At 39.3% G+C, this 12,484-nt stretch overlaps 1 protein-coding gene across 1 annotated transcript in view; it reads right to left on the reverse strand.

Annotated features, from left to right (window-relative positions):
- LOC119371803 (cleft lip and palate transmembrane protein 1-like protein) overlaps positions 1-12,484 on the reverse strand; it is a 59,203-nt gene that overhangs the window by 21,574 nt on the left and 25,145 nt on the right. The window contains 4 exon segments of the mRNA XM_037642261.2: positions 2,356-2,390; positions 3,598-3,680; positions 6,225-6,275; positions 8,124-8,189. Coding sequence (XP_037498189.1) covers positions 2,356-2,390; positions 3,598-3,680; positions 6,225-6,275; positions 8,124-8,189 — 235 coding nt within the window.

Here is a 12,484-nt window from a genome sequence, read left to right on the forward strand (position 1 = left end):
GTACCTATCAAGAACTCTTGTATAAGTGTGATAGTAGGATTTACTCATATGCCTATTAAGAAGGGTACTCACAAAGTTGTTCTATTTTTTTTCAGAAGGATAATGACAGTGCTATTCCACATTGTTGAACAATATTCAAGTTTACTAAGAATCAAAGATTGAAACATTCTAATGCGACAGTCTAAATCACCAAACTATGAGTTATTCTGGACACAAAACTGAGAACACCAAAAGATTCATTTACGTCTTTTGGTGTTTTCTCGGTCATCACATTCACAGAATTTTACATTACTATCGAAATTAACACTTGACCTTAATTACATACTGTTTGTTCAGCATTGTGGTGTCCAAAGTGTCCTTAAAATTGACAGGGCAGTTTTTTTCTAGCAAAACACATTAAATTTTTTTCTCTAGATTTAAAAGTCTGCAAATGGAGCGACACCACTATACCAATCAATTAACGTTGCTTTGTAAAGCATAGCGATCATTAATGTCTATAACAGGAGCAAACAGCTTTACATAGTCAACATACTGGAATAACTGCACGTGTTCTGCATGCACGTAGTACAGCGAAAATCAGAAGCTACAAAAGCACAAGTTCATGTAGTTCTTGTGTGCATCTAGCCTAAGTTTTTGTCATCTTCCTTGTGCACTAAATGTATACAGTTATGGAATGCTACCAACTTAAACGAACCAGCAACCTACTAGGATAATGTAGGAATATTTTGGCATGGGTAATGCAAGGAGAGAGGTTGTTTATGAACATATCGAAAACAATTCACCAAACTATGGCCTATCCTTTTCAGTTTTGTTCACTAAAAAAATTGAATGAACCATAATTGCAATATGGTTCTGATTAACTTCCTCATATGTGAACAAAATTTTTATGTTGATACAAATAATCCTAAAAGAGCAAACAAACAGAACCACTGACATCATATATCTTTAAAAGGACACTAACGGCAAATAACAAATTATGTCAGAGTGAAAGGTCAATGTGTGAGAACATCTAACCGTCAATAGTATCAACAGCAGTGCTCTAGTAATCGAGAAATTAAGGTAAATGTAGGACACAATGTGCGCCACAAGTGGGATATTTTGGAAATAATCCCGATGACGTCAAGAGCCCCGAGTACAACTAACCACTAGTAATCAAACTAGTTGCGATAAAAAAAGAAGCTTCCGTGCATCAGAAGACGTAATAAAATGCTGCTTGTTCGTTTCTGTTTGATTCATGGGAAAAAAAGAACCTCTTGGCACTGACATGGAGAACGGCGCGAGGGGCTCAAAAGTTCAGTTTTCGCCGAGCTGTGCGTCTCCGTGGTAGTTTTGGTATCGCGTACTGCCGTGTGTACTTGGCTCTCGCTATTTTCGTACTGTTGATACTCTACTGCTGCTGCTGGCCAAGCTAAGCTCCGTTACAGTGAACTATACAGTGGCCCGTGGCTGCGTCTTGGCAAAGCTGATGGCCGCTGTTGCACAAGAAACCGTAGCGTCGGCGGCCGGGCAGTAAAGTCGGGCAACGTTGGGCACAGCAACTGCTACGTCAGAAGGCCCATTCAGGTGCATCATTTGAAGTGCGCGAATGCTGTGCAGACCTCTAAAACGTGATTTTCTTTCACAATAAGCATTTCCTTGGCATGAAACAAGCACTACAAGGTTTCTGAAACGCTATTTAAACAATCAACATCGACTTAATATTTGCTTTTATTGTCCCTTTAACTTATGTACTAGAGTGTTAGGAACCACCAAATCACAAACCATTGAAAAATTAAAGTAAACACAGCCTGCTTGACCTCAGTCCTCAACAATTGGTGCAACATCATTTAGAAAAGTGTTTGTTTCTGTAGATCACCTGATCATAAAGCCACATTGGTGCAGAAAAATTGTGTGTTTGAAATGAAAGGATAAATTATGAAAGCTCTGGTGGACTTCTCTAGATAATGCAGTGACATCAGTCTAAAGTTTTAATAGCTAGTGATGGTGCTAGATGAATTATCTGTCCATCTAACTTGGTTCAATATTTTCCGTTCATGCTATTTTAAAGCAAAGTCATAAAGAGAGAATGAGATTTTGCATGACACTCATTTGGTGTCATATCTTCTTCTGGAGTAGTGGAGAAGGCATAAAAAATAAATGGTGAATCTGTAGTGAACAGAAATGAAGGCAATTGCAAATTTACAGCAAGGAAGCATGTTTTTGTATGCTTTGCATTTTGACACATATATTGAGGAGCTAAGGTTATCGTTTGGCTAATTAAACAACCAATTCTGTACTCACAAAATTGAACAACAAGGATTGTTGCTATTGCAAAATAAACCAGCAAACAAAAGAAAGGTAGGGTGTAAAACTTACCATTGGCGAGACTATGAATGCACCAGGAGTACCAGCTAAAAAAAAAAAAAGGAAGAGAAAGAAAGGTCTTGTAGTCTCCGTATTAAGCTCAACAATACGAGAAACAGCTCGAAACACGGGATAGTGAATGAGACGGACCAAGCGCTGTGCACTCTCTCTCCTTTGCAATGTCGCCATCAGCTATGCAGCAAGCGGGTCCAAATGGTATTGGCTGATTTCTAGATCCCTAGAATATTCTACATATGCATTTATCATTGCTATTTATTAAGTGAATACATAGAAAGTATACTTACCTGCAATGTCAAAAAGAACGAAGAAGTTTGGTATTTAAGTCTCAATCAGCATACATCTGCTTAAAGTGTTCTTTTCTTCTACACTGATCCAAGGCGCCATCTGGTGTACTAAATGCCTGTTCCTTCAAACTCTATGTTCCCAAGTCGGCCATTTGTCTTGTATTGAGTCCACTACAATAATCCTCACCAGTGAAGATCATTGCCAAACCACACGTACGGTTGCCTGTGCATGCGAGCTCCCTTTTATGCTCCTTGTGAGCTAGATGCTTTGGCTTCAGTTTGTCTAAGTGAATGCACTCCAAATGTGCAATCCAGATTTGGCTACTAGCCATTGAGTTGGGCAAATCCAGTCCACACTGGTACTCATGTAGCTTGGCCAGACCAAGGCTCGCAAGTGCGAGCTCGCACGTCAGCCTTGCGTGCGATTCAAAAACACTTTCCCGTGTGCATGACAGTTGTACATCACTTCTGCTGCATAGTGTCGATACAGCAGCTACCACGGCATACTTCCACATGCTGGCACCACACACATCTGATCTGAAGTTAGTGGCTAACAAATTCGCAGAAAACACTAGCAAAACTGCTCGAGGCCACGAAGTGAGACTATATAACTTTTTAGGCAGTCTTGGCCTCTTGCCATCCCCCCCTATGCAGCTTCCAGCATACTTGCAAGGATGAAAGGAGAGAGCTGCTTAGAAGGTGCGATAACTACCAGTAACTCCACTTATACTTGAAGGATTAAAAAAAAGTTCTTGTGACTGGAAATTCGCGAGGCAATTTTGTCCAACAGTGGGGTTATTTTAAGGTTACTCTGAAAGATGTTTCAGGGCCCCTTAACAGGGAGGTGTGACCAAGCAGGCTCAGAATGAAGAAGCCTTTAGTGAATGAACATTTTTTTTTTTCCTTGAAGCTGCTCCATGAAAGCACAAGTTTGTTGTTTTCTGCTTACCTTCTATATGACTGGTACACAAGAGAGTATATTGCACCCCAAATGCAGAGTGGATAGAGCAAGTAGGACAGGTATCTCATTCCCTGCAGGGGATGAGAAAAACAGATTTAAGTTCCCACTTACCTGACAGCATTGATGTTGCAACAACAATGTGATTACACAGCAATGAATGACCACGGAGAGTACACTGTGGTCGCATCCCACCCCATAACAAAGTGAATTTAAAAATCTGCCTTGTGAACAAATGCATCCTCGTAACAAATATTGAATATAACAAAGGTATTTTTGTGCGAATTCAACTTTCTTATAATGGTACTCAACTGTACTACACTACTCTTAAAACTTTGCATTCATTCGGAGGCTAAAGATGTCTTACTAAAAAAGAAAATGGCAGCGAAACTTGAATAGTACAGCTAATACTAGCATGATGTCAGGCGTATTGAGGTATTTTCAGGAGCTAACTGCATTTCATAACACCTGTTCTGTCTTTTTTTGCAGTTCAGTGTGCTGAGCAGTCAGTCCTAGCAATACCTGCAGAACAACATGTGACCCGACAACAAGGGACAAAAAGAACATATAGAAGAATCCATAGAATATGTGAGCTCAGGTTAAATTTTTTTAAATATATGAAAGCATATTAATGAAAGCTAATTAGCCTCAACTAGGCATTCCAATACTCTACAATGCCATTTGAGGCTGGTGCTAAAATTCTGAGGTTGTTCAGCCACTTTATCTCTTGCACTTGTGTTGCTTTCTAGCATACCAAGCCTTCACACAGCAACCTATCAAGCATTCTGCAAGTTTACTCTACCAAGCTGGTCCAACTCATTTTCTTTATCATCCTGTCATCTCTGAAACACCTTACATCCCAGAAATAATCTTTTGATATGATTGCAATAATGCGATTATGTGCTAAAAATGAGCCTACAATTGTGAAGTCATAGTACGGTTGTACCTCGATATAATGAACTTCAATTTAACAAAATCCTCAGTAAAACAAAGTACTTAGCTTTTTATACTTGATGTTTATATAACACAATGTATTTTTAAACTCAATATAACGAGGCGTGTGTATCTGCGATTTAAATATAATGGATTTTCAGTGCAGCCAAAGAGGAATACCAAAGCATTAAATCAAAACTTCTGCTGATGCCAGTGGTCATACAGTTTAATTACACCCAAATTTTACGAACACATTTTTCAAATCGCAAGCCACGTGATAGAGCATGGCCGCCAAAGTGATGTAACGCCTTTACTGGCAGCGGCTGGGAGCAAGGGTGTGAACGCTCTCCTCGTCTTTGGAGTGGCGGAGAGGGAGAGCATACGGCTGGTGCATGCCATGTGGGAACCTTGTGCATTGTATTGTGTACTACATCACTGTTTCTATGCAGCGTAGCTGCATGTTCTGCACTGCATGTGCCATGCGACAGCACCCAATTTGGTGTTTTTGTTATCGCCATGTGTCAAGTATACCAAGCATGAGTAGCCATAGAATCAATAGCACTAAACGCAACAAGCTCTCACTTATCTTGCAAGCAATCTCAATATCAGTGAGAAAAAAAACATCCCCGCTTATCACAGAGCTCGCTCTCCATGATGCCAAACTTGAAAAGTTACTCTGGATTCCGTGAAGAATGGACGAAATTCTTAGCAAAAGCAATTAGAACTATCAGGTGCTTTTACTGCAAATGAAAGTTTTTTTTCCCCTAAGGGCACTGCTGCAACAAGTTTTAGGCAGTCGACATTTTTTCGGAGCTGCTCGCAGTTACCGGCCACACTACCACCAGCTTTAGAGTTATGTGGACGTACTGTGATAAAGCTGACTTACAAGACTTAATTTTGTTGAACGAGTATAGCATTGGAAAAAATTCGCAATGATCTACCGGGTGTTGCTCAATTCTTCAGACATATGCGTGAGAAAACAGAAAACACTGAGCCATAAATGAAGGTGCTGCAATTCGGGTAGTTGCCTTGCTTTTATGCGATTTTAGTTTTTCTTTTTTTGGCATGCAGCAATTTTGAATGTTTCACGTTCATCAAACGGACTGAATGGAGAGCATGTGGTCCAGTTTAGTGAACATGCTAGCATCAGTGTCGCATCACTATGGCCAACACTTGCGGTTTTGATGACAAGCCACGATGCCAAAATAAGTGCAATGGCTTTGCATAACTCGTATTGTCACAGCTGCATTTATTTTTTATTTTTATTTTTTTGCTTTACAGGTGACGTATGGCTGCTGTGAAGAGGACTTCGCCAGTGTGGATAAGTCAAGGCCGCCAAATTAAAATTAATTTTTTTTTTTTTTTTTTTCGTACTGGTGTATCATTACAACAATCTTATAGCACTTTATGTGTAAAAAAAATGAATCCTTTGGCGACCATACATTGCATAAAAAGTTTAATTTCAATTTAATGAATTTTCAATATAACCAAGTAAATTTTCAGGTTTACCGACTTAATTAGATCGAGGTTTAACTGTAAAAAGGGCTGTAGCTCAAATATCCAATGATGCTCTTTCTTTTTCTTGAATATGCATAATTATCAGTTTCTTTTAAAAGCAGAAAACACACGCAACAATTTTCACTACCAGTTGTCTCCTATAACGCACACCTTCAACATACACTCACCTGAGAATCTAGCTCCTGTGTCTTTGTTTCTTCAGCATTGATAGCACCAAACTAAACAGTAAAAAAACACCTTTAGTTAACAGTAATGAGGTCCTTCACAAGATGTATGAATGACTGAGCAAGAAAATTCGAGCTTCACTTAAAAGTGCACACGAGACAACAGTTAAAGCTAGAGAAATGTTACACACAAACTATTTTGTACACTACCACTAACAGTAAGCCATCATAGTGGCATGTGCAGTATCATGCAGTACTATAATATTCAGCATCTTGCACAGTGACACATGAAGTATTGTGCACGAAGAGTCTTGCAATCCTGCTTTTTGGATGGCACTCGCATGATACAAGGATGTGCCATAACACATTGTCCAGAACTGTTGCATTACAGTTTGCCTCAGTCTGTCCTACAGAGCAGGTACTTGTGAAAAGTGATTCTTGAGACTGGATCAAGTACAAGTCAATTAGTGTCAGAAGCAAACTGAATTTAATTAAATATTGAATACTTTTTTAGTTGTTTTTGGATATCTAGCAGCTGTTTTTATGGTGAATATGTAGTGATGTTCACATCCTAGTACTCACAGTTTTTGCTTTAAAAGCACAAGCAGATTGTCAGGAACACATAAGCAGATACTCTGCATGCATAAAACTCTTCCGAGTGTGCGCCACCCGTCGAGAACATGCCTTAGATGATCCTTGCACCACCTGCATGTGCTACTCAGTGCATCGCTCTACTATGCACTGAATAGCACCTGACCGCTCATAGCCCTCTCACTACATCACATCTTGTCTAGATGCTGCAGAAGCATTAGTTATGTGCAATGCCTTTGACATTTCCTTATTTGTTATCTCATAGCAACATGGTGCACTTCAGCCTTCTCATCAGTTATAGGCCAATAAGAATCCAACCTGGCTTCAGTGGGCAACAACAGCTTCTACCTCTTATGCAGGCGTGTCACCACTGTACTATTTCTGCTTAGACAAGAATTCGAAAATTAGATGCAGACTTCTATATGTAATGCACATACAGAGTCCCAGAAATGGCGGAAATATGTCTGAACTTGTATATAAGCTGGGTGCAGAAAATCTCACTGATTGAAGTGATGTTATATATATTACCAACTATAGTCTTGCAGCCAATAGCATACATTATGCAATGCAAATGAATTAATCAGGAGACAACCACAAACAGCCATTTTATATTTTCTATAGTTAAAATTATGTTGCCTGTAACACTTGTTTAGGGGCTTAAGCTCACAACATGACTGTCTTTAGGCATGTGAAGTTGTGGGCAATGAAATTTCTTTGTTTTTAAAGAGAGAACACTATATATATATATATATATAAAAAATCGGTTTGCTACAGCCCCTGTCTTGTTCTTTCATACCTGCTCACAACAATGGTACTTCCATTGTTGCTTGTTACTGTTTTCCTGTCACAAGTGTTGTTTATTATACCTGTGAGCAACCTGTACCTAATACTATAAACCCAAATGTAATGTGACGAGCAAATCAGAGGTTTTGAGAAATGAAAATAAAAAGAAAATTATCCTTGAGCAATAAAGCCAGGAAATGTGCCACAGTAATGTCAGTACCAAAATTTAACACGAGAATTAAATTTGGTGCACCATTTTCAGGAAATAACGTCATATTATACAGTAGACTCTCAGTAAACAGAAATCTCTTAAATGGAACTGCCTCTGATATCAGTGATATGATTGGTTTCGTACTTGTATTCTGCACCCCTGTTCATCTCTCAGTAAACAGAACTCCTGTGAAATAGAACACATTTTCCTGGTCCCTAAAGGTTCCGTTCAATGAGAGTCTACTGCGCATGAAATTTTACAGTATATAACACAAAACTTTCTCGAGCAACAAAAGATACGTGACATAAAAAACAAACCTCAATGTGAGGCCTAAAGCTCGACCAGTGCACTGTCATCTTAAGAGCCTTGGTTACTTTCCAGACCTGTAGTAACAAATGAGAGCAAAAGATGGATTGCTTTTGGAATGTGTACATGAGTCAAAGTGCTGTGACTACACATGTACCTTATCAAAGCACAATAAACACTCATACTGCAGTACCAGCAAAATGCAAGAAATTATTTATGTACATCCAAACCATGCCTTATTAATGCATGTCATCCACGCTCTGCCATTAATTAGCACTGCCAGTTGATGGGGCACTTATTCTAAAAGAGTTCAGTAAGATTACTACCTACTACACTAAGAAATACAGACTCACATCCTCTTGCACAATATAAGCTGTATACAAGAAATAAGAAGATAATTTAAGGATTACATTATCCCTCAAACAAGATATACTGTAGGGATAAGTTTTATATGATGATGTAGTCACAAAACCTAGTGATCTCACTGATCTGACACTTTGATGCGTTTTTAGGGAGTGTGAATCCTCAGAACTTTTAACTAGGGCTGTGCGAATATTCGAAATTTAGAATATTTTTCGAATAGTGTTTGCTATTCGATTCGATTTGCACTAAAATTTTACTATTCGAACTATTTGAACTTCCCAAAAACAAGTACAGTCAACGTCTGTTTGAAAGTGACCCCTTCAAATTTTCAATATGCTTCACCTCATTACACTCTTGTATTGCGGCAAAGCTGCCTTTCAAGCTCCGTTACAGTCGAACTTCGCCAAGACCACGTCTGATTGAAAGTGATCCCTAGATTTTCAATATGCTTCACCTCATAGCACCCCCGTATTGCGGCAAAGCTGCCTTTCAAGCTCCGTTACTGTCGAACTTAGCCAAGACACACTCAACGTCATACTGGAAGTGGTCCCTAGATTTTCAATATGCTTCACCTCATCACACCCCCGTATTGCGACAAAGCTGCCTTTCAAGCTCCGCTACGGTCGAACTTAGCCAAGACACAGTCAACGTCTGTTTAAAAGTGACCCCTTCAAATTTTCAATATGCTTCACCTCATTACACTCTTGTATTGCGGCAAAGCTACCTTTCAAGCTCCGTTACGGTCGAACTTAGCCAAGACACACTCAACGTCAGACTGGAAGTGGTCCCTAGATTTTCAATATGCTTCACCTCATCACACCCCCGTATTGCGACAAAGCTGCCTTTCAAGCTCCGCTACGGTCGAACTTTGCCAAGACACAGTCAACGTTCGATTAAAAGTGGTCCCTAGATTTTCAATATGCTTCACCTCATCACACCCCCGTATTGCGGCAAAGCTGCCTTTCAAGCTCCGCTACGGTCGCAAATGTATTAACTCAAGAAAACGCTGGTTCCAACATGGAGATGGGAGATGTGGCAGAGTTGGGCGCTCAATTAATACTGTTTTGAACCTGAAATTTGGGCGGGAAGTCCGAAAAATCGGACGCCTAAGCTTTTAAGCATCAAAGAATTCAGCTGTTCTTATATATCGACGTCTACGAGGCAGATTTGGAACTCCGGACTTGAAGGGAGCACACCCTTGTCCGCTACATCAGTTGGGTTTCCATAGAAGTTGAAAGAGGAGGAGAGGCTGAGGAAATAGCATCTTTGTGCAACACTTTGGTTGCACCAAACCATGTACATAAATACAATTCGGCCTCTACATTGCCTCATTCTTGATAAGACAACTATGAAACACCACCCTGCCAGCGCTTCATCAACCTAGCGAAAAGAAACACTTTCATGTTGCTATCTCATAAGAATGTGCTTAGAAATCCTCTCCAACATTTTTTCCTGCAATTTCACTTCGAAGTATTCGAGAAACATTCTAGAAATATTCAAGAAATATTAGAAAAATATTTTATTCGATTTGCACTCACACTTCAATATTCGAATTCGCTTCGCACCCAAAATTTTGCTATTTGCACAGCTCTACTTTTAACCTCTTCTGTGCCATAGACAAGTTGGGATCGTTGGCACATTTCTGGCATAAATGGCCAAAGACGAGCTCAGCTTGTCGACGGCACTTTTTCTTTTCTCACACTGTCATGGACAGGCAGAATTCGTTTTCGTGCTTTGCTGTGCTTTTGGTAGAAGGCAGTGCACATCCCACTGTGCAGCAAAAGCAGCAGCAAGCTCATTCGCACGGCAGAGTTGAAACATGTTGGCAAGGATGGTTCGAAGAAATTTGGCCATGTTTTGGTCGGTATTTGGGATCACAGCGAGGTACGGTAAATGCTAATGCAGAGTGAACAGTCTCTGCCATTCACTTCATATTCGATTTGAGATATCAATATTTGAACTTGTTGAATATTCAAAAGTATTTGAATACTTGTAAGGGATAATACTTATAGCAGTACTCAGGGAGAATAGACCAATGCAGCTGTGAATTATTCTGGAAGATTCTGTTGGCTGGTGAGCTGCAGGAACAAGTGTTCCTGAGCAAATGTACAAATCAGAAGACTTCTACAAAATAATTTCTAGTCATTCAATAAAACTTCCTTATTCAGAAGTAGCCAGAATAAAATGTACAAACTAAAGCAAAGAAATGTATTATTTGGCCACTATAATTATGCTTTCAACCATTTAAAAGAAATTAAATGTCATGCTATTGCACTTTTTCAATTCAGTGGGTACAACACGCATAAACTGGTCGCTCTTATTGCAAGAAAAATTATACAGGGGCACTACAGGCAAACACTTGCTGTCAGCATCACCATGATGTTCTGAATATACATATTTATCTATACAAGTAAGCAAAGATTAGATAAATATGAAGTAAAAAAAAATGTCCCATGGCTGGAATTGAACTCAGATCTGACGCACTATTGAACGCAGTTAACAATTTGAACTCTGTCCATTAAATCATAAACAGGTGCCTAAGCACATGCAACAGGACATGCTTACAAATTTCCCACATGCAAGCTAGTGTGGTGTGATTCTTGGCACATTTTTCACAATTCTTAATAGCAACCAGTGGATCTCATCCTGTGCACCATCAATGTGCAACGCCTGCATCACCACAGGCAGCACTACTGTCATACCAGCATTGAGAGACATTTTGTTGTTGCCAGGGAACTATTCCATCTATGCAGCAGGAGTTCCCTGACACACTGCATTATGCCGACATGGTGTACTCACAAACAGTTTAAACACAATGTGAGGAGTCCATGTGTAATGCTAAACATTGCAATTGCCATCAAAGTGTTGCCCTTCATACAAAATTTGCCAATTTTTCTTTTATTACTGTCATTTTCATGGGACACCAGATAAGTGAAAAAAGTTATGACTCGTTTACAATTTTCTGATTTGACTAGAATCTAGATGCAAAGTTCTGAATGTCATTAGTACATGCATTTATTTATCAAATATAGCAAACAACCCTGTCTTTTTTTTTTAACAAAACAAGCCCAACACAAACTTCATATTTATCTTTCCTTAAAAATATAAAAAAATATATTTGATATTATACTCAAAGGTCACTCCTCACAAGCATTCATATTTGACTAGGACGTTTCCCTATTCCATCATCTCTAATGTTTTCCATTCATTTAGTTAAATGCAAACTTGAGAATGCATAAAGGACATTAAGACACCTTCATTAGATGTACACCCTTGCAATTTTTTAAATAACACTGTGCGAGCATTGCCTCCAGGACACGGTACAGCAGGCAAGAAGTAACAAGATCTGCTATGCAATGTCCAAGTGCACAAACACACTCAAGTGCGAGTGCTGTCTGCTTTGCTGCTCACTCATAGATGCATAAACCCTGTCAGCGTTACCTATGCGATCATATTTTCAGAACACCAGTGTGAAGCTGATTGTCGTATAACTGATCTCATTGCTTCTTGCTAATATTAGACACTACCATATCCTGGGGTTAACACTCGTGTGATATTATAAAAGCTGTAAGGGAGTACATCAGTGGCGTAAATGCAGAAAAACCACAAGGGTGGACACATTCCTGGCCATGGCTGCCATTTTGTTTTTATAAATATAGGTTTTATAGTTAATTATATGAAATTTAAAATCATGCTTTGAAATAAAATTTAAAAAAAAAGAAACGAGCCTGGGTTCACACCTAACGTAACTGCATTGTGCCACTGAGTGTTCTTGAAAACCGATCGAATGGTAGTTGCAATTTAACTACAGCTTTACACAGCTGAAGAGTATTGAACACAGGTGCACACGTACTACAAAATAAACCGGCCTTAAAAAAGTTAAGAGCGCTATACTTCACTGTCAAGCAATTGAAATATGTCTGAAAAATAAATCTCAAGAGGGGGACACTTGCAAGAGGCATCCCCTCAAGCCTCAAAACAAGGGGGGTCAGGACCCCCCTGACCTCCC

This window comes from Rhipicephalus sanguineus, chromosome 1, assembly GCF_013339695.2.
Source record: "Rhipicephalus sanguineus isolate Rsan-2018 chromosome 1, BIME_Rsan_1.4, whole genome shotgun sequence".
Lineage (NCBI taxonomy): Eukaryota > Metazoa > Arthropoda > Arachnida > Ixodida > Ixodidae > Rhipicephalus > Rhipicephalus sanguineus.